General features: G+C 38.8%; 1 protein-coding gene across 1 annotated transcript; it reads right to left on the bottom strand.

The window, feature by feature from the left end:
- Nucleotides 1-4534: 4534 nt before the first annotated feature.
- Nucleotides 4535-22689, bottom strand: TULP3 (tubby like protein 3). The gene is made up of 10 exons (XM_009583317.1): nt 22639-22689; nt 17245-17407; nt 15116-15292; nt 13138-13268; nt 11143-11340; nt 10542-10654; nt 10027-10141; nt 8041-8139; nt 5693-5864; nt 4535-5187 (listed from the first exon to the last, which is right to left on the bottom strand). Exons 1-10 carry the CDS (start codon nt 22669-22671, stop codon nt 5054-5056), a joined length of 1335 nt encoding a protein of 444 aa, XP_009581612.1. The 5' UTR covers nt 22672-22689; the 3' UTR covers nt 4535-5053.
- Nucleotides 22690-23829: the final 1140 nt, after the last annotated feature.

The raw sequence follows: 23829 nt of genomic DNA, 5'->3' as shown, positions 1-23829 counted from the left end.
TGAAGAAATAGGTTAAGAAAAATCTCAGCTTTTGGTAAAAACCCAATGCTAAAAAAGTTTGTAACTCTCTCAAGTTGCAGAGAAAAGACTGAAAATAGGACACATTTAGGTCCTAAGGCCTCAGAAACCAGATGGCAAAACCCGTCAACTTCATAAACTTAGTCTGGGGATTTGGAAGGCCAACTCCACTTTTTTTTTTTCTTTTTTAATTTTTTTTTTTTTTTTTTACTTTGGCAGTGCTGAAGATAACTGATATTGGTAATCTTTTTTTAATACACTTACTTTTCTTTGTAAGGCAATGCAGCAATAATTTTATTTTATGAATACTTAAGAAAAATAGTTTTCTGATACACCTGTAGGATTCAAGAGTATGTACAATATAAATAAGATGAAGTTACAGAATTCAATGAAATTATTTTGTGGTTTTTTGTTTGTTATATAAAGCCCTATAATGATCTCATTTAGACACTGTTTCTACTAAGCCATATTTAAAAACATGTAATTTAATGAAAAACAAATGTATGTTAAAGGTAGCTCACTTCTCATCACATCTGTTCACTGTGAATTCTAGGCCAGGTCTCATGATTATGTGACTAACGTATTGTTTGCTCCCATTTCCCTGCAGAATCAACACAGCTCAAAGAGAAGGAATTGAAACCTATTCCTTCCTGTGAATCACCACACAAATTGTTTGCAGGACTCCAGTCAATTGCAGATGGAAACCCGCTCAAGAGAATAGAGGTTTCTTGGTGCTGTTTGGGTTTAGGGTTTTTTTGTCTTTACTGGTGGTAATGTGGAAGCAAACTATTCAGCTTAGAACAGAAGGCAGAGGAAGTTGGGCAAGCTGATCAGACTTAATTCCCCAACCCTATCTGTACTCTATCTGAATGATTTTGATATGCAGCTTTTAAAATAAAGTAATTTTTCACAATAAAATAGTATTACTTTCCGTTTAATAAAGGGCTCAATTCAATTAAGCATTAAAAAAAAAAATCCTTTGTTTTCTTCATAATTTTAAGCTGTTTTGTTGCATACAGTGCAATGGTTCACCTCGTTTGGAAATGTTAATTTAATCAAAGTAAATGATCACAAATTCCATCCTCTAGAATACATTCACCCATTTATGTAGTCTCTAAATTAAATGTTAAATTACCAGAGCAGGTTACAATTATAATAGCCTTTACCTTAATGCGTTTTGGTGAAGTTAGTTTGCTTCTGGATTTTTCTCCCATTTTGGGACCAAAGAAGTGACCTCCAGCGTCCAGCAGGGAAAGAATAATTCCATATAGAACATGTTAACGAGAAGACAAAATCTCTGTAGACCACAGTTCAAGAGATACAAGAGTAACACTGGGTATAAGGTCTCCGCCTTCTTTCATGGCAAGGCTTTCAATTCTTACCATTTCACAGCTGTAGCAGGCTGTTTCCCCTGTTAGCAAGGAAGCCCTTACACTAGTGTTGCTTTTCTACTCATCTTCATAACTATATACTGGGCCAAATCTCTTGGCCCTAGGATACCTTAAGCGTCTGTCTTTCTTAGTTCTGGGTTTCAGCTGCAGTAGTTCCAAACTGCAGTTATGTACAGCAGTTTGACACTGTGGCAGAGAAGATGAGATTCGTGACTCTGTCAAAGGAGGAATCTGTCCGTACTTCAGCTTCACAAGACTTCGCACAAACTCTTAGCTTTTGACCTGTAAATCATGGGAAGGCTTTGCTTGTCTTCTGTACCAGGAACAGGAAACCTAATTCAATGTCAACTGAGGGATTTACAGAGCTGTTAATACCAGCAAGTAGAGGAGCACACTAAGTATAATATAATTATTACGCCAACAGTAACGAAAAACACTGTCCTACTGCTACCAAATTCAGCAGCAGAACTTCAATGAGAGGGGAGAGTGACTCCTAGAAGAGCAAGAAATTATTCACTGTCTTTTATGTTTGTGAGTCAAGGAGCTTATAGCAGCCTAGGAGCTGTTTTAGTCTGCTAGGCCTGCCTTTAGGATTCATATTTAACAGTTTAATATGCTTCCGTCTTTGTTTTAAGATCTCTTTGGGATTTCAAGAATGTTACATTTGCATGTATGCAACTAATACTACTGTACTAAGAACAAATGCCCACTAGTATTTCCTGCTCATTTTTTTCTCCCAACTAAACCTAATTTGGCTCAGATGGAAATAGTGGAAAAAAGGTGCATGAAGAATAGGGCCTACATATTGAGAGCTGTGTCAGTTTCTGATTATCAGAACCACCGTATCTTCTCTTACTGAGGTTCACATATCTCCCAGTGGAAATAGGAAAAACCAGCCACTTCAACTTGGGTGTTACGCCTAGCCTTGTATTATTTCAGTTCTTGATTCAGAAATACACGGTATTGTACTTCAACAGTAGAACGGGTTCAGATGGAGGGTAGGAAAATGCATAAAGAACCATCTCAAAAGCCCCGCCTAGACACTGGGAGAAACATTAAAAACACAGGGCAGAGAAGTGTAACTAGCTTAAAGAGAGAATCAAATGGAAACCAAGAACTATACAGGAAGACCTGCTGATGGGGAAAAAAAAAATGTATTAGAGAGACTAACCTTAACATTTATTCCCAGACTTCTACGTGTATGAAAAAAACACCACAAAGGAAGAGAACTGAAAATTACAAAGGAAAAGGGGGAGTAAGAAGAGAGATGAGATACAAGACAGGAAGAAACTGAGGTAGTACAGGAGGAACAAATAACACCCACAAGTGACAGCAAAATCCTACAAAAGAACCTCATTTAGAATTGAGGATTTTTTCCATACATAAATTAGTTTATTTTCATTTAGATATAAAAGTTATAAATACAATTTATGTAAAACAGTATCTGATAAAGGAGCACTGAATCAGTTCATCTGTCTGCATAATTTGACCAAGACCCAGAGGCCCTGACCCTACTAGGATCATTTGATGTCAACAAATAGCTTGAAGAGCCACTGCTGACAAGCCTAACTGAAAGGGTCAGTAAAGGTATGCTACTGTGGCCTTCTGAGCACAGACAAAATCATCTTGAATTGGAAATGAGCATTCTACCTTCAGATCACCCCAAACTAACATAAGGCAGTTTCTTTCACACAGTCCTAGTCAGAAAAATAATCAAACAGGTAACAAACTGACTTAGTTTTTCTGGATGGGTAGAGGGAATGCAGAGGCATCAGCCAAGAACTGAGAAGAGCACAACTGGAAAACACTGCCAGGTCTTGTCCCCAGCCTGATGAGCAGGAAGTACATGAAGGCACAAGAGAGATCCACGATTCAAGTTCTCTTCGCTGACTGCTCTGCTGATGAGATCTTCTCAAGACAATGGCTCACCAGCTAATGCAGAATGGGCATCTGAGAGGTACGCGAGCTGGAATTCTCAGCATCAATTCATAATTTACAGTTAAATACAGAGTTTACACATGATTACCATAATTTTTTCCCTGACAATATCAGAAAATGTCTTCACAAAATTTCATTATTTTGAAAGAGCAAGTGATATCTACCACTGCAAAGACTCCAGAGACCAAAAGCAATAAATCTGGCTCTTTGGAGCTTGAAACAGAGTTCATCTGCTGACAATGACAATATCCAAAGCTGGAGAACACCTATTCTTGTCTCAATAGAGGGATAGAGTTTTCCAGGATCGTCATGGATATGCACAATGGCCATGAAACAGTCAAGACAGTAAATGTTCTCTGCTTTAGTACACAGCAGATGTGTACAGTACGAGGCTTACATGTCACAGTGTGCAGCAATTCACTCTGATGAATCAAGGCCATATGAATCAAGAAGCGTTCCATGCTGTGACCTACAGTCTCCATATTGTACTTCCAGCATTAAAAATGGAACACTGGAAGGACACATTGCAAAGCCCCATGATACATTTATTAATTTTTTTTAAACTTACTGATGCGTTTGAAAACACCTGTAATCTCCTTTTGAGGTAACTCCTTCTTATAGTCAGGTTAAAATTATTTATATAAAATCTACTTTAATATTTCATGACTTGAGATAATCTCACGTTAAAAAAAATTAAATCAGTCACTAACTTATTCCTAAAAATGTAGCAAATTTTACAAACAATGGACAAATAAAAAAATATTTCTGATCAGCTCACAGTCTAGATTCAATCAATCAGAACACTGCTTTTCAGGAATAGTACTGTATATTGTTACAATACTACCTTCTGCCAAATTCAGTCAGATTCTATCATCTATTCAGTCTCATTTTTCACATGGTTAAGAATAACAGAAACAGCAATGGATACACTATCACCAGCTAAAAAGGAAGCGTTTGAGATTTGATTGTTCTTTATTTGGTAAAAAGACTGTCAAGGGATATGGAGCAATTAGAATAATGAAAGGGAACTGGACTATCAGCCTTAACAGAGAATCATCCCACAGAGTAAGAGAAGAGTGTTTTATTAGAGCCAATGTTTCATTCCAACTCTATTTGTTGAACATTACCTACAGTTGCACAGAGCCGTAACCTGAATCCTTCCGTGTCTGACTGTTGTAACCGACAGCAAAATGCTACACAGCGCAAAAAAGAACACATGCCAATAACTGTCCTCCTTTTTTCTGAATTCATCTGATCAGGAACTCAAGAGTTCATGATCAGATCAGTAGCATCATCTCCGGGGCACTGTGGAAGTTCCAAGGTATATGAACACTAAACCATTATTTTTCTAATCCTAGCTGCAAGGGGTTCCAATTAGTGGGCTAAATTCCTTAGCCCACTCTCATGCAGCATCTGTTAAAAGGATTCTGAAAGCAGAATCAACACCGATGACAAAAACATCACCCATATTTCTTGTTCTTCCACAATGCGTACAGAGACTGCTCAGTCTTGGGACAGTCTCCTAAGACGGTCTACTGTCAACTACCATAATGCTCTGAGGCCTGGTATTTACTTTCTAATAAGCCTGCAGAAGTCTGTCCTCCAGTTCCGTTCCATCCCCAATGTGCTTTTCATTACTGCACCTGGAACTCTTACAACAAGATGCAGGGATGGGAGTGAGTTCCATGTTTCAAGTCTGTTGTCTCTCATTCACAGGCCAATTTACTATCAAAGCTGGAGAGTCCAATAGCAAAGGCCTGAAGAGCACAGAGAGGATAATTATAGTCCAGAGTGAACACATCTTCTGCTACACGACCAAACTGCATCACAATGTAGTCAGCTGGGGAGAAAAGAAAGATTCAGAGACAAACAATTTCACAGTGGAGCAAAGAAAAAACCCAAACAACCACAAACAAAAAACACACGTCTCGCAGTCCCAAATATATGTGGTTGGTGCATCCATTCTTTCTCACCAGAGTGTCCTTGAAATCTGTTCTCTAAAGTGACCGTGTTTAGAGATTACCTTTCTTCTCAGAACCAAAGCTCAAACCACTCTTTTGCTGGGCTGAAGGTGCCATATTAATCCTTTTCTTTCCCTTCATGAAGCTTGCATTTGCCCCCTCTTTTGCTGCCACTATAGACAGCAGTCTCTGCACCCACCCCAAAAAAAGGGAGGCCTTATATAATTTTCTTGACAGCTGAGAAGTCCCCAGTAATCCTGAGCTGAATTCCTCCACCCAGTCTCCCTTCTCCAGGAAAAGAGTCCTACTCCTCCCAAACCTCATGAAATAAATTGGGTTCTCCCTGTTCGAGTAAGCCCCACACACTCTCCACCAGACTCTTACGGTCATTGTCATGGACAATCTGGAAGTTCTTCACTGAGGCCTGAGTGACTCTCCCATGGAAGTTCAAAACATAGGATTGAGTATCATCGTTCCAGACTGGAGCCTTGTTGTGCAACTCAATGAGATTCTCTAAATTTTTGTTTTGCCATTTTGACAGCAGACTCTCATGTTCCTGTTCAGAAGAAAGAAGTATTTATCAGATTTGGAATGGCTCTGCTTTTGAGTACTGCCTCTCTCATGTGCGTGCACTCCGTCACTTGAAGGTCATTCCCTGGTTAATGAAACACAATGACAGCACTTAAACTCAGTCCTACTGAAAATTTCCTGCAAGTACCAGGAAGATACACTCATGGATTCCCAGTCCAAGCATTCCTTTCCACTCAATAAACTATCACCATATTTCCACCCAAACAAGAAAAAAGAGTGAGAGAGAAGGAAGTGCGTGTACAGGAAAGGGAGCAATTCACAGGCCACAGATGACTGCCATCCAGCTGGCAAGAATCCCTTCTGAGTCTCATAAGCTTTCTCTGATTCTCTTGGATCCAACTTCCATTTCTAACATTCTAAACTTTGAAACAAAAGAAAATAATCTACAATTAACTGCATAGTGCCAGGCCTTGGGGTGCTTCAGTAGAAAGTCCAAAGGCTGCAGCGAGCTGTAAGTATGCCTTAAGTAGGTTAAATGTCATCCTATTGGGTCTAATAAGTGATGCACAATATAAAAAAGAGAAATAAAACCAAAAAGATAAAAAAGGAGGTAAAACAGCACATTAAATTTGACAAACATTGAATTACAAGGAGCTGCACATAGTAGTGAGTAAAACACATGACATACAATTTAATTTTAAAAGTTCTGCAACAAATAAAATCCAAGCTGAAATAATATATGCTAAAACTCCCAAGAAAAAGAATCCAAACTGAAGTTATTTAATGGAAAAAAATTATCAGAAAACAACCTGTTGTAGAGGTCTGACTGACACAGCTATAGTTAACTGTTTTAGTATTGTATACAGATATGATAGTGGATTTTTGAGGATAACCTAAATAAAACTTATTGTTCAGTTTAAACTAGTTACTTTATATCTTTATTTTTATCTTTATTTACTTTTTAAAGATGCAAAAAGAGAATTGGCACCAACAAAGTGCATTTAGACGCAATTTTTCCTCCTTTAAAGTGGGGGCAGTATTGCTTAATTGGAGGCATCGCACTACAGAGAAGGAAGACAAAAATAGACTCAAACTCCTACACTGAAAGCTTTGCCAACTTTTCAGAACAGCTTTGTGTTTCAGCCTTGTCCCCTGTCAGTACGTTTGCCTGCTAGCAACAGTTGGGAAAATAGGGGAGAAAAATAAAGGCAGGGCCATGGAATCATTACTGTACTGACGGGGCAGATGGCAATACCAATTGAAAGATGATGAATAAATGACCACCTCCAGATACAATTTTCCTGCCCATTCACAAAATTAAACCTCTTTTCCAGGCTCTCGTGACTCTGAATTTTCACTCTTGGAAGATTTTTTTTTCTCTGACCTCAATAAATACACTCTTGTCCTACTCACATATACTCACAACATGGCTGCAAATACCATTTTCTAGCTTAAAACACTGGCCATGTCCTTCAGTTGGCACCTGTCCTTCCTGCCTTTTGGTCTTCTATCACATCAAACATAAAACTCACATTAAGGGAACTAAACGATTTTCATCATACACCTTAATACATCTTCAGATACAGTTCTGTAAGCTTTTAGCTATAATGTCCCCCACATGTATGAGAAATCCTCACTAAATAGTCACCACAAAACTCCATCCTTCTCCTCATCCCACTTTCTCCTTAAAGAATCCTCCTCTTCTGTGATTCCTACAAAGAGACTGACAACATTCCGATCAAAAATGTATTTACTCTCTTGCTACTACACCAGAATACCATCTTATCCATTTATTATCTATCTGTTGTAATTCATATACTGGCTAAGAATGTAAGCTCCTGGGAGAAGCAAGTTTGTTCTGTGTTCATTCAACTTTCAGCATAACAGGGTCGCACCCATGAGGAGGGGTTGTAGGTGCAACAGCAATGACATACACTAGCCACTGCAATAGCTAAGTAAATAATATTTAGGCTGACCAAAGGACAAACACTATTTAGAAGGCTACAAATGAGGTAAAAGGCAAGAACAAATTAATCAACACCTTTAGGCTACATTGTATTTACTCTCCATGAGACTTGCTAAAGCCCTGGGTATTAACAACCTTGCTCTAAAAACCGTGATCATCAGTAACATCCAGACCTCTATGAGAAAGTTTTAACCTCTTCCTCCAATCTGAAACATGACCAAACTCCGTAACTCACATTTCGTGGACGGATTGGAATTCGCTTATGATTCATATTCATTCCTGGAATGATCACAGACATTTTTCTGGGACCCTTGAATCCTAACACATTGGTTTCCTGAAAGACAAGGCAAGACATTATTTTCAGTAAATGAGATACTCCATCTCAAAGAAGGAAAAACAGCAAAACTAAACTTGAATCCACATTTATGTTAGTTTTTAGAGATTTGCTAGCTACAACTGTAGTAGCAGTTATCTAACTGCAACTGTGTTTAATCACTGAGAACAGCTCCCATTTTGAGAACTGTGTTAAAAGACATACATAGTATTACCTAATTTAGAGCGCATCTGTTATCCTAATGAAAAATTTATAACGAAATCAGACAAGTGCAACTTCCAGGCATAAGTTTTTGTATCTCAGACAAAATCGTGCTAAAATCTTGCTAGTGAACAAGCCTTAAGTATGATAAAAGGCAAATATCTTTGACCTGAGTCTGTTATCTATATATCACCATTTAGGCTAAAATGTTTCTGAAGAATGAATTACTTTCTTCTTTTGGTGCCGTTATTTATGTTTAAGAGCATACCTACAATTTTCTCTCAAATCATGCTCTTTCATAAATGATTAAGAACAGACCCAGAAGGTAAAGTATTCAGCATCTGTCCAAGCTTCAATCTTAAGACAAGCAGATTTTTCCAGAGTACTGCAGGACACTGCTCCAAGTGGACTGAGTATAAAAAGCAACGGAAAAAAGTCTTGGCATTCTCAAACCATCCATTTAATAATGTCAACCAAAATCCAAGGGTCCATTTAAAGTGTTCTGTAACAATGTCGGTGATAACCTTTAAAATTCCCAAAGACCAATTAAAAAGCCAGAATCTTTTAGAACTACTGAATTGATTGATAGAAGTGATACAGCTTCTCCTAACGTGCTAGTACATTTTGCAGGAACAGAACAGAAGTCTTTGGAGTTGCAACCTCTATTATTTCACTTCACTTATATGAGAATGAGGGTACTGATTTTATTCATATATAAACTTCATGAACTTCTTGTAGATTAAAGTTCAGAAATCCGAAAAGCTGACTTTATATTATCTGCTGTACTCATTTTAACACCTTGCTGTGTACAATTAGGCAGGGAACTGAAGAATACTGTATGCAAAGAAAATATTCAGTGATACGTCTGTAAACAGGCTAGTGCTGGAATTATCACATCAATTTTGTTCCCAAGTGCCGTTAAGATCAACAGCAAAAAAATCAAGATCATGCTCCAGTAGACTAACATGCCTTTAAATTTCTGCTGCTGCACCTGTGATAAGAGTAAAAATCCTTCCAATTGACTGGCCATCATTTTGTAAAGAACCTCAAATTTTACTTGAACTTTAGGACTGGAATATGAGACAATGTGACATGAAAGCCCTCACGTAATTCTAGAGTGTCCACAAGCACCTCCTCACTCTGAAGCCTAGACCGAGGTGATCCACAAGACCAGAAGAAGAAAACACCTCTAGGACAGAGCTAGCAAATCACGATTTCCCCTGGAACCATATCCTTACCAAGAAGCTGCTACTGAAATAATACCACCTCCTTCCTACCCCTCACAATGCCTTTGGTTCTGCAAAAAATAACTCTACTTCACAGGGTACTCCCAGTTCCTTCTTAGTGTCCACCAGATACCAGCTGGGCAAGAGGCAGTTCACGCTGTGGCTGGCTCCATGTAAACGATACGCCGACTGGCCACACACCGAGCGATAGGCAAGGTAAGAAGGTCATCAGGATGTTAGTTTGGGTCTCTCTTCCTCCTCGGCATTGATTTTCTTTTCATTAAACTTGTAAGAACTTATCTTGGAGGCCTCTGCGCTTTGTTGTATCTGGTTGAAATTGGTCAGCTGGTTCCCAAGTTAAGTGGGGGAGGCTGCCAGGCAGCATGATTTTGTAAGCCCTGTTTCCTCGGCAACCAGGCGACAAAAAAGAAAGGGGCAAAAGGGGAGAGGCACTACTTACATAACAAATAGCTGCAAGCTCCTGTCTGGTATGAGCCTTTTCCACTAGACCTTGTGCCTTGACTGGGCTAACTCCATGGTCATAGACTGTAAATTTAGTTCCCATGAGGTTTGACCTAATGTCGGGTTATGGAAAGACAGAGAAAGAGAGAGGCATCAGTGGAAAGTTTTGTCATCTTCTGAAGGTATTTGTACAGCACAGTGAAAACACACATCTCTTGCCATCTGAATCTTCCTATTGCCAGCTCAGTAAGGAGCTTCTGCGAAGCACCCATGGTGAACTGAGCCTGTAACCTATGCTGGAAAAGCATCACGCCAGAATTCCTTCTCCGAATTGCCACGGTGAATGGTAATGCTGAAGAAAGGTTGCCAGCCCAGGTGAATACAGATTACATTGAGCAGGAGGATGCGAGTTCATTCTCTCTGAATTGATACCAGATTGCTATTCATAACCCCAACTCAATTAAAATGAAAATCCAATCTCTCCTGTCTGTAGTTTTCATCTGTGGTTCTCACCTGAGTTTTCCAATGAAACTTTCCCCTTCCCGGGATAAATCAGTTGGGTCAACTGATATGAGGTAATTGGATGTTTTGCTCTTTTTTCGTTTTCTCCCTGCAAGAAGGAATGTCTGGAAATACAAAACTTTGATCAAGACTGGAGCTTTGTGAGAATGCAGAAGCATTGCTAGGCATTGCTATCCAAACTATTATCTCTCCATTTCCCACACCCATTCCCCTTTATATTCTGTGCTGTTATTACTGTCTCCACAATTTTGATCTCTTCCACAAGTGCACAACCTGAAATCCTATTCCTCCAATCAGCTCACTTGGTAGTCTAGATTTAATGTCCGTTCTAGTCTTCCCTCCCTTTCTTCTGGAGCAGCTCAGTCTCCCTGCTCTTCTTTATCCTTGACATTTTTATACTTTTTTAATTTCATCTTTCATTGTATCTTCATTCATCTTTTAAACCTGCCAATTCCCTCCTTAGTGCCTTGGTCAAATAGAAGCTGTCCTCATCTGCATGCTGGCTCTCCTCAGCTTCTCGTTTCTTATAAGAAGCTCTCCCTTACACCAAAAATATTCTGTGGTAGGAGTACAATAGCCAAGATACCAATACCTTTCTGTTGTCATCCCTTTCCAGATGCATGTAATAAGTAGGGAAGAGGCCCCGGTCCATTCCCTTCTTATCTCTAGTGATTCGACACTTGACTGTAATACCACGGGGTGCAGGGCGTAATGCAAAATCCTCCAAGTTCTCTACTTCTCCCAGCTGTGCATCTGCCTGAGGGGATGGACTACAGGAAGCACCTGTTTCCTGTGGGAAGTACCACCATATTAGCAAATTAATATCAGATCAGAGGCTCTGGTATTCCCCAATAAGAGAAAGGTCTGTTGAAACAGAAGATCGCATGTCTCAAGAAGATATTTGGGAAAGGAAATTTAAACGAGAGACCACCTGTGCTTCTCTGAAGAAAGTGGCTGAAGACTTTTACTCTGAGGAAAGACTAGCCCTCCAAGGGGAGGGGAGAAAAAGTACCCATTAACCAGAGATGAGTGAATTGCTAGGAAGGGGAAAATAGGATGAGACATTGTAAATATTCTAAGCAAAGAGCCTCTCTGCTTTTAGAGCTTCAAACACTCTGTGGGAAATAAGGCAGCATGGTAAGCTGGACTAATGGGTGCTGCAGTAAGACAGGCTAGAATTTTTGTGACTGAAATGAGCACTGAGATTATGTTGGTTCAGAACAGTAGCAGAAACAGAGTAAGCTGACGGTGGAACCAACTCAACTAAATGCTGGAAGAACCTTAGAACAATGTGTACAGTCAGGATGCAAGTTATGGTCACCAAAGGAACTGGAATTCTAATGGAAATCTGGTATAGGTCACTAAAGTCATTTTTTCTTAGAGGTAGCTGAAGCCTGTGGATTATAGAAACCAGGAGATTCCTCCCTTACTGGGCCTTGGAGATGAGGTTGCTGATTTATCCCCATTTCCAGGTACAGCCAGTAGGAAGTCTGAATGAATACACACAGACACACACACAGAGACTCAAAATTCACTAGTGATTCTCACACCTCCCCCACTCCAGCATCCCCCAACCTGTATCTCCAGCAGTTGGCACCTATAGCCCAGTCTCCCAAGTAGCTAACACCCAGACCTCTTGTACTACTCACCCACTAATGTAGCACAACATAGACACAGTCACCTCACAAATACACTCACATGGGTCTTTTGAATAGTAGCATGGACTTTCAAGGCTGTCCAGCATCCACACCCAAACCCTATGCCCTTTATCTGGTCACTAGCTCAGACCTTGGGTCTTCCTGATGCTGGTCTCTCCCAACTCACTGGGTAGTCCAGCATACAGTTTGTCAGCATATGTATGTATGTCTCTCACACACAAACACACACATGAGAACACATTCATGCAGGAAATAGTTAGAAACGGAGTTTTATAAGATGGTGGGACACGCTGCAGTAATCAGGCACAAGGCTTGGCCAGACAAGCATACTGTCTTGCAGCTGTTTATATGCATCTGGTGCCTTTTAACCCCTTTAGTCCCTATTTTCCTATACTTATTACTCCCTGATCTACCTTGACCCCTTTCTTTTCCCTCTTGAGTCCCTTCCCCTAAACACCCCATAAAAAGTTTTGTCCAATCCCAGAATTCTCTGTTCCATCCCAAAATTCTGTGCCCCCTTCCATCCCACAATAAATGCTATAAACCTTCAGGCAGTGATCCCTCTTAAGTCTGCATGGCATTTCAGAGTTTGTTTGAGTCATCTTGGTAGATTTTACACCAGAGACAATGGCCTAATCTGTCTCCTCTGAGGGTCATAGGAGTAGCTGATTCACTGTGTTCCCATCTTCACTGATGAGGCTACTTGGGTTCCTCCGCCCACCATTGTTCCTTTGATCATTACTAGGTCTTTGTGTTTAACTCAATGGCCCTTCAGTCAGATAACCTGACAACCATGACCTTCCTCTGCCTTCAGGGATTAATATGCTAGCTACTGTAATTGCAACTACTATATTTTAATCTAGTGCTCAAGGGGTTAGTACTAAAACCAAGCATGTGCCCTTATCAGAAATGGATTTCAAGACACTTACTGCAAAAGATTTCTCGCTGGTTGCAGAACTAGGCCTCTCAGATTCAGGATACGGTGAATGAGATGCTGGTCTCTTACTAGCTTCTTCCTCTTCTGTGTCCTCCTCGTCAAAATTCAAACTGCCTGAAATTCCTGTCAGAATAGAGGATCAATCAGGTAACCTCTGAAAGAAGGTGTCATGAGTTCAATCACTAATTGATATATCATCTAATTCACATATGACTCTTGCATAGCTATTCTGCTCTCGCTCTTTTAATTAATTTCTGTTGTCTCAACTGCTGATTTTCTTCCTGTAATTCAAACCCCTAGTGACATTTTACAGCTGTGACTGTGCAGATGATTAAGGAGCTGTCAGGCTTTTATTAATACATATTTTACATGATATTACATGATGTAACATATTGCTTAGTATATGCTGTCATTGAATTAATTTTGCCTATTTTCACACAAAAAAGCTCTCCATGTCTTAAGAACAAAAAAAGGAAATCCAGATCAATATGCTGATACCTATCCTGTAAGTTGGACTGTACAGTTTACATCCTTTACCATTTCCCCTTAGTCTTATACATACTGAAATGGAGTATGATAATTTTTCAGTAAGAGCCCCTCCTATTCTTACATCAGTAGCAATAACTCAGGTCTCATGAACACTACTAATGATTTGATTTTTAAAACGGAAGCGCAGACCGAGTAATTCCAGGACTTATTTATTTAATCTTAACCTAAGCACAGCTATGTGGAGATGACTGTGGGTATATAACTAAAATAATTCTGGATAAAGACATTTATAAAGAGCTTCCGTACACATCACTGTTTGGTGTTTCCTTCCACTTAGAACTGCATCATTTCGTTCTGTGATTCCATTCTTTAATTTGGCTGTAGAATGGAAAAGCACATAAAGCACTATAGAAAATCAACACACTCAGCCTGCTAAGCTGAATTATTTTCTGAGAGACAGTATTATGAGTGCTCCAACATGGCACTGCATAGAAGGGGCACTGCTGGAAGTTCTTTGTCTCAGATGAAACAGAAAAATGTAGTCTTAACAACCTGTCAGTAAACTTCCCAAAGCACATTTGGAAAGAGGAAAGGCGTTAACTCTAGTACTCCGGCCAATTTCAAAATTCACTGTTTATATTCTACCTCCACTAATTTCCCCTGAAGTTTCTGGATATTCTCTCCTGCTTCCTTTCCTAACTCTTGTGTAATGCTGTTATCCATAGGTAAGCAGCTGTTGCATCTGACAACTGAATGGAAGTATTTCTACATATGGTAGTACCTTAATACATAAAGTGTACTGGAAACATTCTGGGAGACAGGCTCTGCAAAATAAAAACAAGCTGCGTACCATATTAAACGCTAGCCATTATTTTGCTGCGAAGTGCTTAGGCTGCATGCAACAAAAAAGGTTTCCTGTGGTACTGGCAGCAACATAAGATACTTGGCAGACAGAGATGGACGCTCCACTGGGAAATTATTCAATGGAATATAACTATTGAATATAAAACTCTAAAACTGTTGATTGTGACAGCCTCTGACTCAGGAAGAACACCTTTCCTGTTAGTCTCCTAAACAGTTAAATTACAGCATTTACTGGCTATAGAGGGTTCTGCTGTTGTGAAAATATTCAAGCATCATATCCAGATATAATGTATCTGGAATAAAAATACCATAAACTTTAGCAAAATGTGTAGTATAGCATTTTGTCACCAACTTCCTTGGAAAGGCCAGAAATTATACAGCACATTGATAAACCGTTAAAACATTACTGGTATGTTCCAATTAATATCAGAAGAAGGAACTGCAGTTCTGCATTTCTACATGCTGTCGAATCCACTAGCTCTGCATGTAAAAGTAATATCCTACAGACACTTGTTTCACGATTCCTCATATTTTTTAGGTTTTTTAATGCTACTGAAAAAAAATTATAAGTAGTAGAAAAGCCCCGAAAAAGACCTTTGCCCATTATCAACTCTTACCTCGTTTCTGTAAGATTTCTTGAAGATCTGGCTTGCCTGCTGTGTCTGTTAGAGCCTCTCCATCATTTTCCTGATCTGCATTGTCTTCTGTTTTGCAAGATCCAGCAGAAAGAGTTTGGAGCTTGGTCCCCAAATCTTGCACTTCTGATTTCAGGAAAGCAGCTGGTCCATCAATGCCTGCAGGCAAAAACGAAACAGAATGCTAAAATCTATTTTTTACAGCTAAAGACGCATCCCAGGATGGTTCTTCTTTTCATCTTCTCTTGCTCAAGCATCCCTTTAAAGTACTGATGTATACTTGTTCAACTTTTGTCAGAAGACTTGGGAGGAGTCAGGCCTGACTGTGGTACAGACCACCTATTACTTTAAACTTATCAGGCATCAGTTTCTCCATTTATAAATATAGTGATTGTATCTACTTTTTTACAAGGGCTTAAGCAATTAAAACGAGTTGTACTTGTCATGCGCATTGATATCCTTCAATTTATGGGCAACTACTCTATTTTCCTTTCCTTCAGGTTCCTTGTTTGCTCCTGTGCCAATAAGTGAGTGCTCTGCAGTGAACACCACAAATCAATTTGATAAAAATATCTACAGCCACAGGCAGAAAAAACTGTAAATGGATGCCCTCTATCTTTTTGGTAGAAATGAAATTTCCATGTTTAAACATGCAATACAGCTGTGCACTGCACTTTGTAATTGGTGGAGATGTCTTGATGTCAGGGGCTGGCATAATACTTAATACACATATTGTGTGCTACACAAACGCAAGTGTAGTTCCAGCTTTGGATTTCTTGCTTTCCCACTGTTTTCCTTCTTAAAACTTTACTGCTTTACCTAGTCATCAGATTTCTGACATGTTCACTGCTGTTACCACTTCTTAACAGGATTTGTTTGTACTGAGGAAGCTTCAGAACTATGGAAGCTAGTGAGGGAGCAGTTAGTTTTCATTTTTCTTTCCTGTAGTTTCAGTATAACTTAGAAGATATACTGAAGTTATATCAATCTTTTCTCTCACTCTCTTTTTGACTTAAAAGTGTCTTTTAACAGAAGCTTTCTCCCACCTGATTTTAAACACCTAAATGCTACCATCTACATCACCACTCTCCTCCCCCTTCCTATGATCCCGAAAGACATCTGGAGAAAAAGAAAAACATTCAAAAGATGGGGGATAACATAGTTCCAAACGTGATCTTCAAACCAGGTAACACTGGTTTGTTTGGGTTTTTAAAATTCTACTCTACACATTAATTCCCTATTAATATAATGGTGGTATAATAACATCCTGCAATAGCACGCATCTCAAAGCCTGAGGATGTTTCCTGTTACTTTCTTGATAGCCTGATGGGATCCTGGCTCTCATAAACTACTTCCTGACACTTCCACTGGAATGTAAGGGTTTCATTGCTGCTCTTTTTTCCTCCCTGTGACACGGAAGACTTAAGGCTCTCACTACCGTATTTCTTTTCACTCCTAACAGAATGGTCACTATTTTACTGTACTGTTTTGAGACCACTGAGTTATTGCCTTTGGCTCTGATAGCACTTTGTGCTTGTGACTTTCTGGACCACTACAGCTTGTTTGTCATGTTTCATTTGTCTCCCTGAAGCCTACAGAAAACAATAGATGAGGTAAAAAACAGCAAGAACCTTATTCAGTATTCATAAGACTTCTGTTTTGCTCGTCTGCTTCATCATTCAGTCATACGCAATCTTGAGATGGAGTATACAATGAAGAAAAGTACAGACAGTCACTACTGGATTATTTCCTTTTCTTTATCCTACAGCTTCAGAAGACTCTCTTACTTTGGATTTGTATCTCCCTACCTTTATATAAGTTCTTACCCGTTTCTACAGTTCTTCTTAGCCTAACACAAGGGAGAGATTACTCAAAGGCACATGAAGATTCTCAGCTGTCACAAAATTCAAGATAAGGTTTTTGCTTGTTTTTACAGTTCTGTATTGCTCAACCATACCATGCTATAATTCTACTTTTGTACATAGGAAGGTATGTAATCAATCTTGTTTATCACTTGACCACTGTCACAGCAATGTAGGTGCCCATCTGTGACATAAAATGCATGCACTGGCATTTGGGGGAATATTGTTGCAATCAGGTTGATTACTTACCATGTAACATAACATCACTGTGGAAAGGGGTAGGAGTTTCTACTAAAGGGGTCTGCTCCTCACACCCTTTGGGCTTTGACCTACGCAGCTTTGCCTCAGGATTTGGTTGTACCATCAACGGATCAAGACGTTTCTTCCTCTGCTTCTTCTCTAGAAGAGCTCTCTGTGATATAAAGAAAAAGCATGAAATAAGGATGAGTAACTACATCCAGAGGCAGAAACCATGCCTCAGCCATTGGCAATGACATGTCACTGATCAGGATCTCCAATAAACCTGAAATACTCTTGTAATCTCTTACAAAAATCCTAGACACAGATATCACTGTGTGTCTTTGGAGTGAGATATTGCCTTTGATTCTCCATCCAGAGCTGATGGATGATGTGGACACTTGCTTATTTTCTGATCTATCCCAAGACCATCAGCAGATAATTTTAAATCCTTTCATCCAGTCTAAACTGCAGGAACCCTTAATATAAATAGACAAATTCAGCAGTCATTTATAATCCAATATTAAACATTTCACAAAGTAAATGTTATAATATATAGCATGTTCATGCAATTTTATTACTCCATGCATCCTACTTCCTTGAGCTGACAGAGTAGACAAAACAGCTCACAAGGACTCTCTGCTCTTTCCACTGCAGTTATGATTGGACTAAACATTCCATCATTTAGCACAACAACTTCCTGTACATACGGGGAATGTATAATTTTTCCTCCCTGTTTTGTACAATTAAGCTAACTTTGTATTAAGAGAACTATCTTCAAGACTATCTGAAAATGCCAGAGTAAAGATGAGAGCCCTTCCCCTATGCATTACATGGCAATTAAGTCTTTTACTGCATTAGCATAACATTTCAAAAAATCCTTAATCAGGGCTCACTCTGCCACTGTAGTTATAAATGCTGTCACAGTGCAGCTAAAGCAAGTCAGGACTTGCAGAGCAAAAGGTTTTTGTCTCAGAAGCTATCATCTTATAGGGAGAACTCAAGCGAGTTCCCAGAAACCAGTGTTGAGAGATAAGACTTTGGAGGGGAGGGAAATTACAGTCATTAAAATAGGACTGATCCAATAAAAGGAAAATTGATCTACCTTGTAAAATTTTTCCATGTAATTCAGGATTGAAAGGAAAGAATGGTGAATCTAAATGTTAAAAAATAAAATATTACTTTTCCAAGATAGATATACATTTGATGTTTATGATTTCCTACTAAATGAGAATAGAAACAACTTCTGGACTTAAATCAAGGCAAATGGGAACACTGCACCATTTTAAAGACAGCCATGCTTCCCACGCTTAATCCTTAAAAGTTAAGGTGATGCATGAAGAAGAAGGAAAAATCATATTCTAATATTCTGTAATGCACCGCTAAGCAAATGATGTGCAAGCCCCTTGTCGTAGATGCAGTTTATCCATGCCTGCTTCCTAGGTACCTGAACACCCCCTGAAGGTTATTCTTGATGATAGAAACGCTTTCTCCATCAAATTCTTTTCAGTCTCCAAGGATCCCTCAGATAAACAATACCAACAATTCAATCCACTTGAGACATACACGGCTTTGGAACCTTTTCCTTTCCTGTTATGCCTTTTCTCTCTCTTGTTGGTTCTTTCCTCTCCTATTAGGCTTTTTATCTCAAGTGAGGTTAGTTTCTCAGGCAACCTCTTCCTGAGGAATTCCAACACAACTCAGCCCTTGGTCCTTTATTCTTTCTGCTTTTCAAGCACTTATCTAACAACAACAACAACAACAAAACCCAACACCAAAAAACCCAAAACAAAAAACAACAAAAAACAAACCAAACCGACCTTTTTTATTTAAACTCATAATTACACTTTGAAGACTGGACTGCAATACAGGTAGTGTTTGTTACTGCAGAATTATTTGCAGAATTATTACAAATATTTATTACTTGTCCTGCAGGGCAAAAATTACATAGAATTCCAAAGTGATTATCGCATTGGTCTAGAAGAAGAAAAGAAAAATAAGCAGTAGAAGTAAAATTCTTAGAAAATGCCAATTACAGATAAAATTTATTTTCTAGAAAGGTAGTCAGACCCTCCGGAAGAATTGGCATTGGTTTGTCATTGTTTGTGTGTTTTTTAAATTAATGCTGAGGAAAAGTAAAAAATTTCATGATAGTTTATAAATCTCTAATAGTTTAAACAAAAGGAGAGAGAGAAAACAAGAATCAAAACATTATACTCAGAATAAGGATTTGAGAAAAATTGTTGCCAAGGCTTCTCTACCTCACAAATAGACAGACAAGAAAAAAATAAAACAGACACATCCTAAAGGCAGTAAGAAAGTACACAGCTACTGCTAGAATGGGAAATTGAATTTGGGATCAATATAGGGTATAATAACTTCCAGAGTTACTTAACTGGTTATTCTATTAGATGAGCTTTTTTAAACCTTTCATTGCTCACCAGTCTAAAAATTTATTTTTCCTTATTTTAATACACTCTGTTTCATCAAAGAGTTTCTAGGACTCACCAATCCAACGGGATCATACTGGTTTATATTGAAACATACACTTTACTGCTGGTAGATATGACTGACCTTCTTGAAGAACTTCAGGATAATCAAAGTGACAAAACTTGATAGTAATTTAATTTGTTTTAAAAAGCCTTCTCTCTACTACTTTGCTTATTTAGACGGAAAAAATCTACAAGCCCACTGATAGGACAGATAGTAGCAGTTCATTTTCTCTACATAAGGTGGCAGAGCAGCCTTACGTGCTGTACTATGTATTCTCAGACTTATTCCGCTAAGATGAAGCAGAAAAAAGGAAACTACATTTTGGTTTTGTTTCATTTTGTCTACTAACTAGTCTTTTCCTCCAGGTCTGTGTTACAGTAAAAATTCATACAATATTACAACAAAAAATGTATATAGTTCATGAACAGGACACCAGAACACATAACCCATTAAATAAATAACAGGTACAGATTATCATGATTTGTTCAGGATTTTGTGAACTCCATGTATTAAATACTTTCAGAAACTTTTTCTTTGCACCACAGAAAAGCATAACATCAGAATACAGGATGATTAAAGGATCACAAACTACCAACTCCATTTCTAATGAGTTTCCAACAAGCTAAGAAGTCAGAAGTGTCAGATAAATATATCATAGCCGACTAGTAAGACAACTAGTTTAGTATTCTTTCTACAACTGTGATGAACAGGAAGATGGTATACAGGAAGGTTCCAATCACTCCACCCTTGAAGGTGCAATACCATACTACTAATTATTTGGCACGGTCCTACCCTAGTAGGCCATGCGGGATGGATCCTAGCTCTGAAACATCCTCTCCACTCTTCCAGCTCCTCCTTAGTTCATGCTGAGGCAGCAGTGACAATACTCGTGATGATGGCATTAATGAAACTTTGTGTCAAGAATACCATACCAGGTGCATTCAGAAATATGCCTTCAGCTTCACGCTCTCCACCGGCAGGGAGATGGCAGCATTGTACTTTGAGCTGCAGGTGCCTCAAAAGACACGGAAACACCTTCTACTGCTGGGGAACTAAGCACTTGCCTGAGCAGCCACACACTCTCTCCTCAAGGAAAAGCCACTAGCCTAGATAAAAGCATGTTGGCAGGCAGAGCTGGCCCACAGATGGAACTTGATGTCATGCATTATTATAAATAATATTTCACTGCAGTTACAGGGTTTCCAAACCCATCATAAAGATGGATGACAGGCACACGTGTTCGCTGTGGCAAATGGTTATTCCAGATTCTCTGTATGGCCAAAGGTTCTAAACATGATCCTGCTGGATCAAAACATTTTGCATTTTTTATCCCAATTCCTATAAATGTTTAGGACAAACAAATCAGGCAGGGTATCAGCTACAACCAGCAATGAGTCCATCGTGTCTGATAGTGATCCCCTATTGACCTCTACTTCTTCAGAAGGCATGGTACCATTCATGTAAAAGTTAAAAGTAGACTTTAAAAGTTAATATTCAAACCTAAATATACAATCCTAAATTACGGACTGTTAGCATTTCTCAATAAATCTCATTTGCAAGGAGGGAGGGTGGTGTTAAAATATATTTTAGTGACATTTTCCAGCTGTTGGTTTTGCAGATGATTGCAATCTCAACCAAATCCAAGAAAGCCTGAAACAAAATTGCAAAAGGGTACAAATTCTTTAAACTCACCTCTACACGATTCAACTGACAGCTGCTCTGAGGGAATTCCACCCAGCCCAGCAGCTTTGTTTTCGTGGAACAGCAATGCATCCCCATGGCAAGGTCTGAAACTAGGCACACAGTGATCACAGTGCCTAGCACTAGCAGCCAGTGATTACCACCAGCTTATGACCCAAGACAAGAGTCCTAAAACAGACACTGAGGTTCATCACCAAGCAGTCAGACCACCCTTAGTTTTGGAACTTCTTACTGAGTGGCATTTGGCACTAAATGCTCTTTTGCCGATTACTTGAACTAATGTTTTCTATTTATTTAAAAAAAACCCAAAACAACAAAACAAGCATTACTGGATAGCCTACAGGTAAAAGGATTATCCTAGCTTCCACAAATATGACCAAAGATAAATTTTACTCCTTGACTCTGAAGTGTTTTAGATAAGCACCTATATACACACAGATAAAGTTGGTAATAAATCCACTGTCTGAAGTCAAAGCTAAGCAAACTCAGACTAGAAATAATGAACAAGTTCTGGTAAAGAGGGTTATTATCCACTGCAATAGTTCCCTGAAGAACTGGATTTAAAGACCCTCAGCTGAGAGAGAGCTTTTCTAAAAAACATACTTTAATTAGAACACAGATGAATTTAATACAAGACAGTGATTTGTGGTCCATGTGAAATGGCCAGCTAGAGAATCGTAATAATCTCACATCTTCTAATCCATTTATAAGCATTTAAAATTTCACAGAGGAAGAATATTAAGGATGGACTTTATTACTTTGAAGAATATGGTGATGTAAGCATCCAGCAAACAGCGCTTTAAAAACTGAGACCTATAACCTAATATTTGACAAATGCTTGGCTGTAAATGTTTTCATTGTAGGAAAGATCTTTCTATAGCTCAGGGAAATTTTTTCTTTTCCTTTGACGCTTAAAATGGATAATTCCCTGCAGTCTTCCTCTCTTTTGATTCACTCCTGCACTGTGGTGACTCAATCCCAATGAAATGAGAGGACATATGAAAAATAAACGTATCAAAGAAATCAAGCCTACAAGCCATAGCAAGGTTGACTTAAACTAACGAAAGCCATGAAAATCTTTAAAGAAAAATGTTAGCAATGAGTTCTTTAGACGAAGCATTTTTAGCACTTCACCCCCATCTCTCAAGTCTCTAGATAGGTAATGTTTGTTTTCCTATACTTATTTTTACCAGCTTCAGCACTATCATTTACCTGATTCTCTAGTTTCAGCTGTCGTAGTTTCATGCTTTCATCCTCAAAGATGCTGGGAAAGGGAAAGAAACAAAGTAATTATTGCTAGTAAATAGTTTGCATTATAAGAGCACAGGATATTCACAGACTACAACTTCACCGCTAAGACTTTAAACAACTATAAGACATAACTTCTATCCCACGAGAAGACGAAGTTACAAAGCACTAAAAAAATACAATATACTTTATATTGTATCATAAATAGGACCAAAATGTAGTTTAATCACCTTAGTAAACTGTTCTGAAAACATTTTGTAAGCAAAAAGGGCTTCATTACTGATGGACAGATTATGAGCCACTGTAGAGGTGGGCTATAAGACAATTTATATCTGAAGGCTTAACACAGTTCAAACCAATTCAGTAAAGTCCCGGCTCCTTCATAAAATACCCAATTCCACATTAATTCAGAATTTTAGGTTTTGTCTTGGAGTCAAACCTACACCATTTTCTCCTCTTGCCAGACTTCCCAGAACTACTGTTAATACCTGAGAGAATCTGTATTTGCAACACCTGATATTAATTCCTAGAGATGAAAAAACAATTATTTCACTATTTAAGTGTTTTATAGATAACTTTTCATAAGAACTCTAGTTTTTCATTCTAAGTTGTGTTCCACATAGACTACCCATTTCCTTTTGTACGATAATGAATTATTACATAAATTGCAATTCAGAGCAGTTAACCCTACAAAGTGGAAAGCTGAATTGACAAGTAAGCACATATTCTGCCTACCACAGTTGTGCACTTTCCTCCTACACAGCTTTGACGAAGACATCTCTGCAAGTGAGAAAGCATCAGGAAGAAGATACTTAATATGGGAAACAGACAAACACTATATATTTTATTGATGGCACACAGAAAAGCAGGGCTAGCCAAAATTCATATTTAAACAGGAAATTCTCTGTCTGGTCTAGGTATGCAGAAATGTCGAATGACGTGGAGTCACAAGCTGGCAGACAGTGCTGAATATAACCCTAACAAGGGAAACCAGAGAGATGGAGAGACACAGGGAGAGAGGTGGGGTGGGGTTTCTGCAAAACACACGCCATGGAAATTGGATCATATTACATAGAGCTAACAAGAGGAGAAATGGCTCCGAGTCCCCTTAACCCCTAGTAAATCCACATTTGACCCAACTTCCAGGCAAGCAGA

The sequence above is a fragment of the Fulmarus glacialis genome, unplaced genomic scaffold (assembly GCF_000690835.1).
Source record: "Fulmarus glacialis isolate BGI_N327 unplaced genomic scaffold, ASM69083v1 scaffold17380, whole genome shotgun sequence".
Taxonomy (NCBI): Eukaryota; Metazoa; Chordata; class Aves; order Procellariiformes; family Procellariidae; genus Fulmarus; species Fulmarus glacialis.
Note: the sequence above shows the minus strand (reverse complement) of the source record. Positions and strands in the feature narration are given on the sequence as shown.

Coding starts and splice junctions, on each gene's coding strand:
- TULP3 (XM_009583317.1), bottom strand. CDS start 22,671: ATGAAACTACGACAGCTGAAACTAGAGAATCAG. Junction 11,341..13,137: donor CCAGCGAGAAATCTTTTGCA/GTAAGTGTCTTG, acceptor TACTTCCCACAG/GAAACAGGTGCTTCCTGTAG. Junction 10,655..11,142: donor AAAGGGATGACAACAGAAAG/GTATTGGTATCT, acceptor TTGTATTTCCAG/ACATTCCTTCTTGCAGGGAG.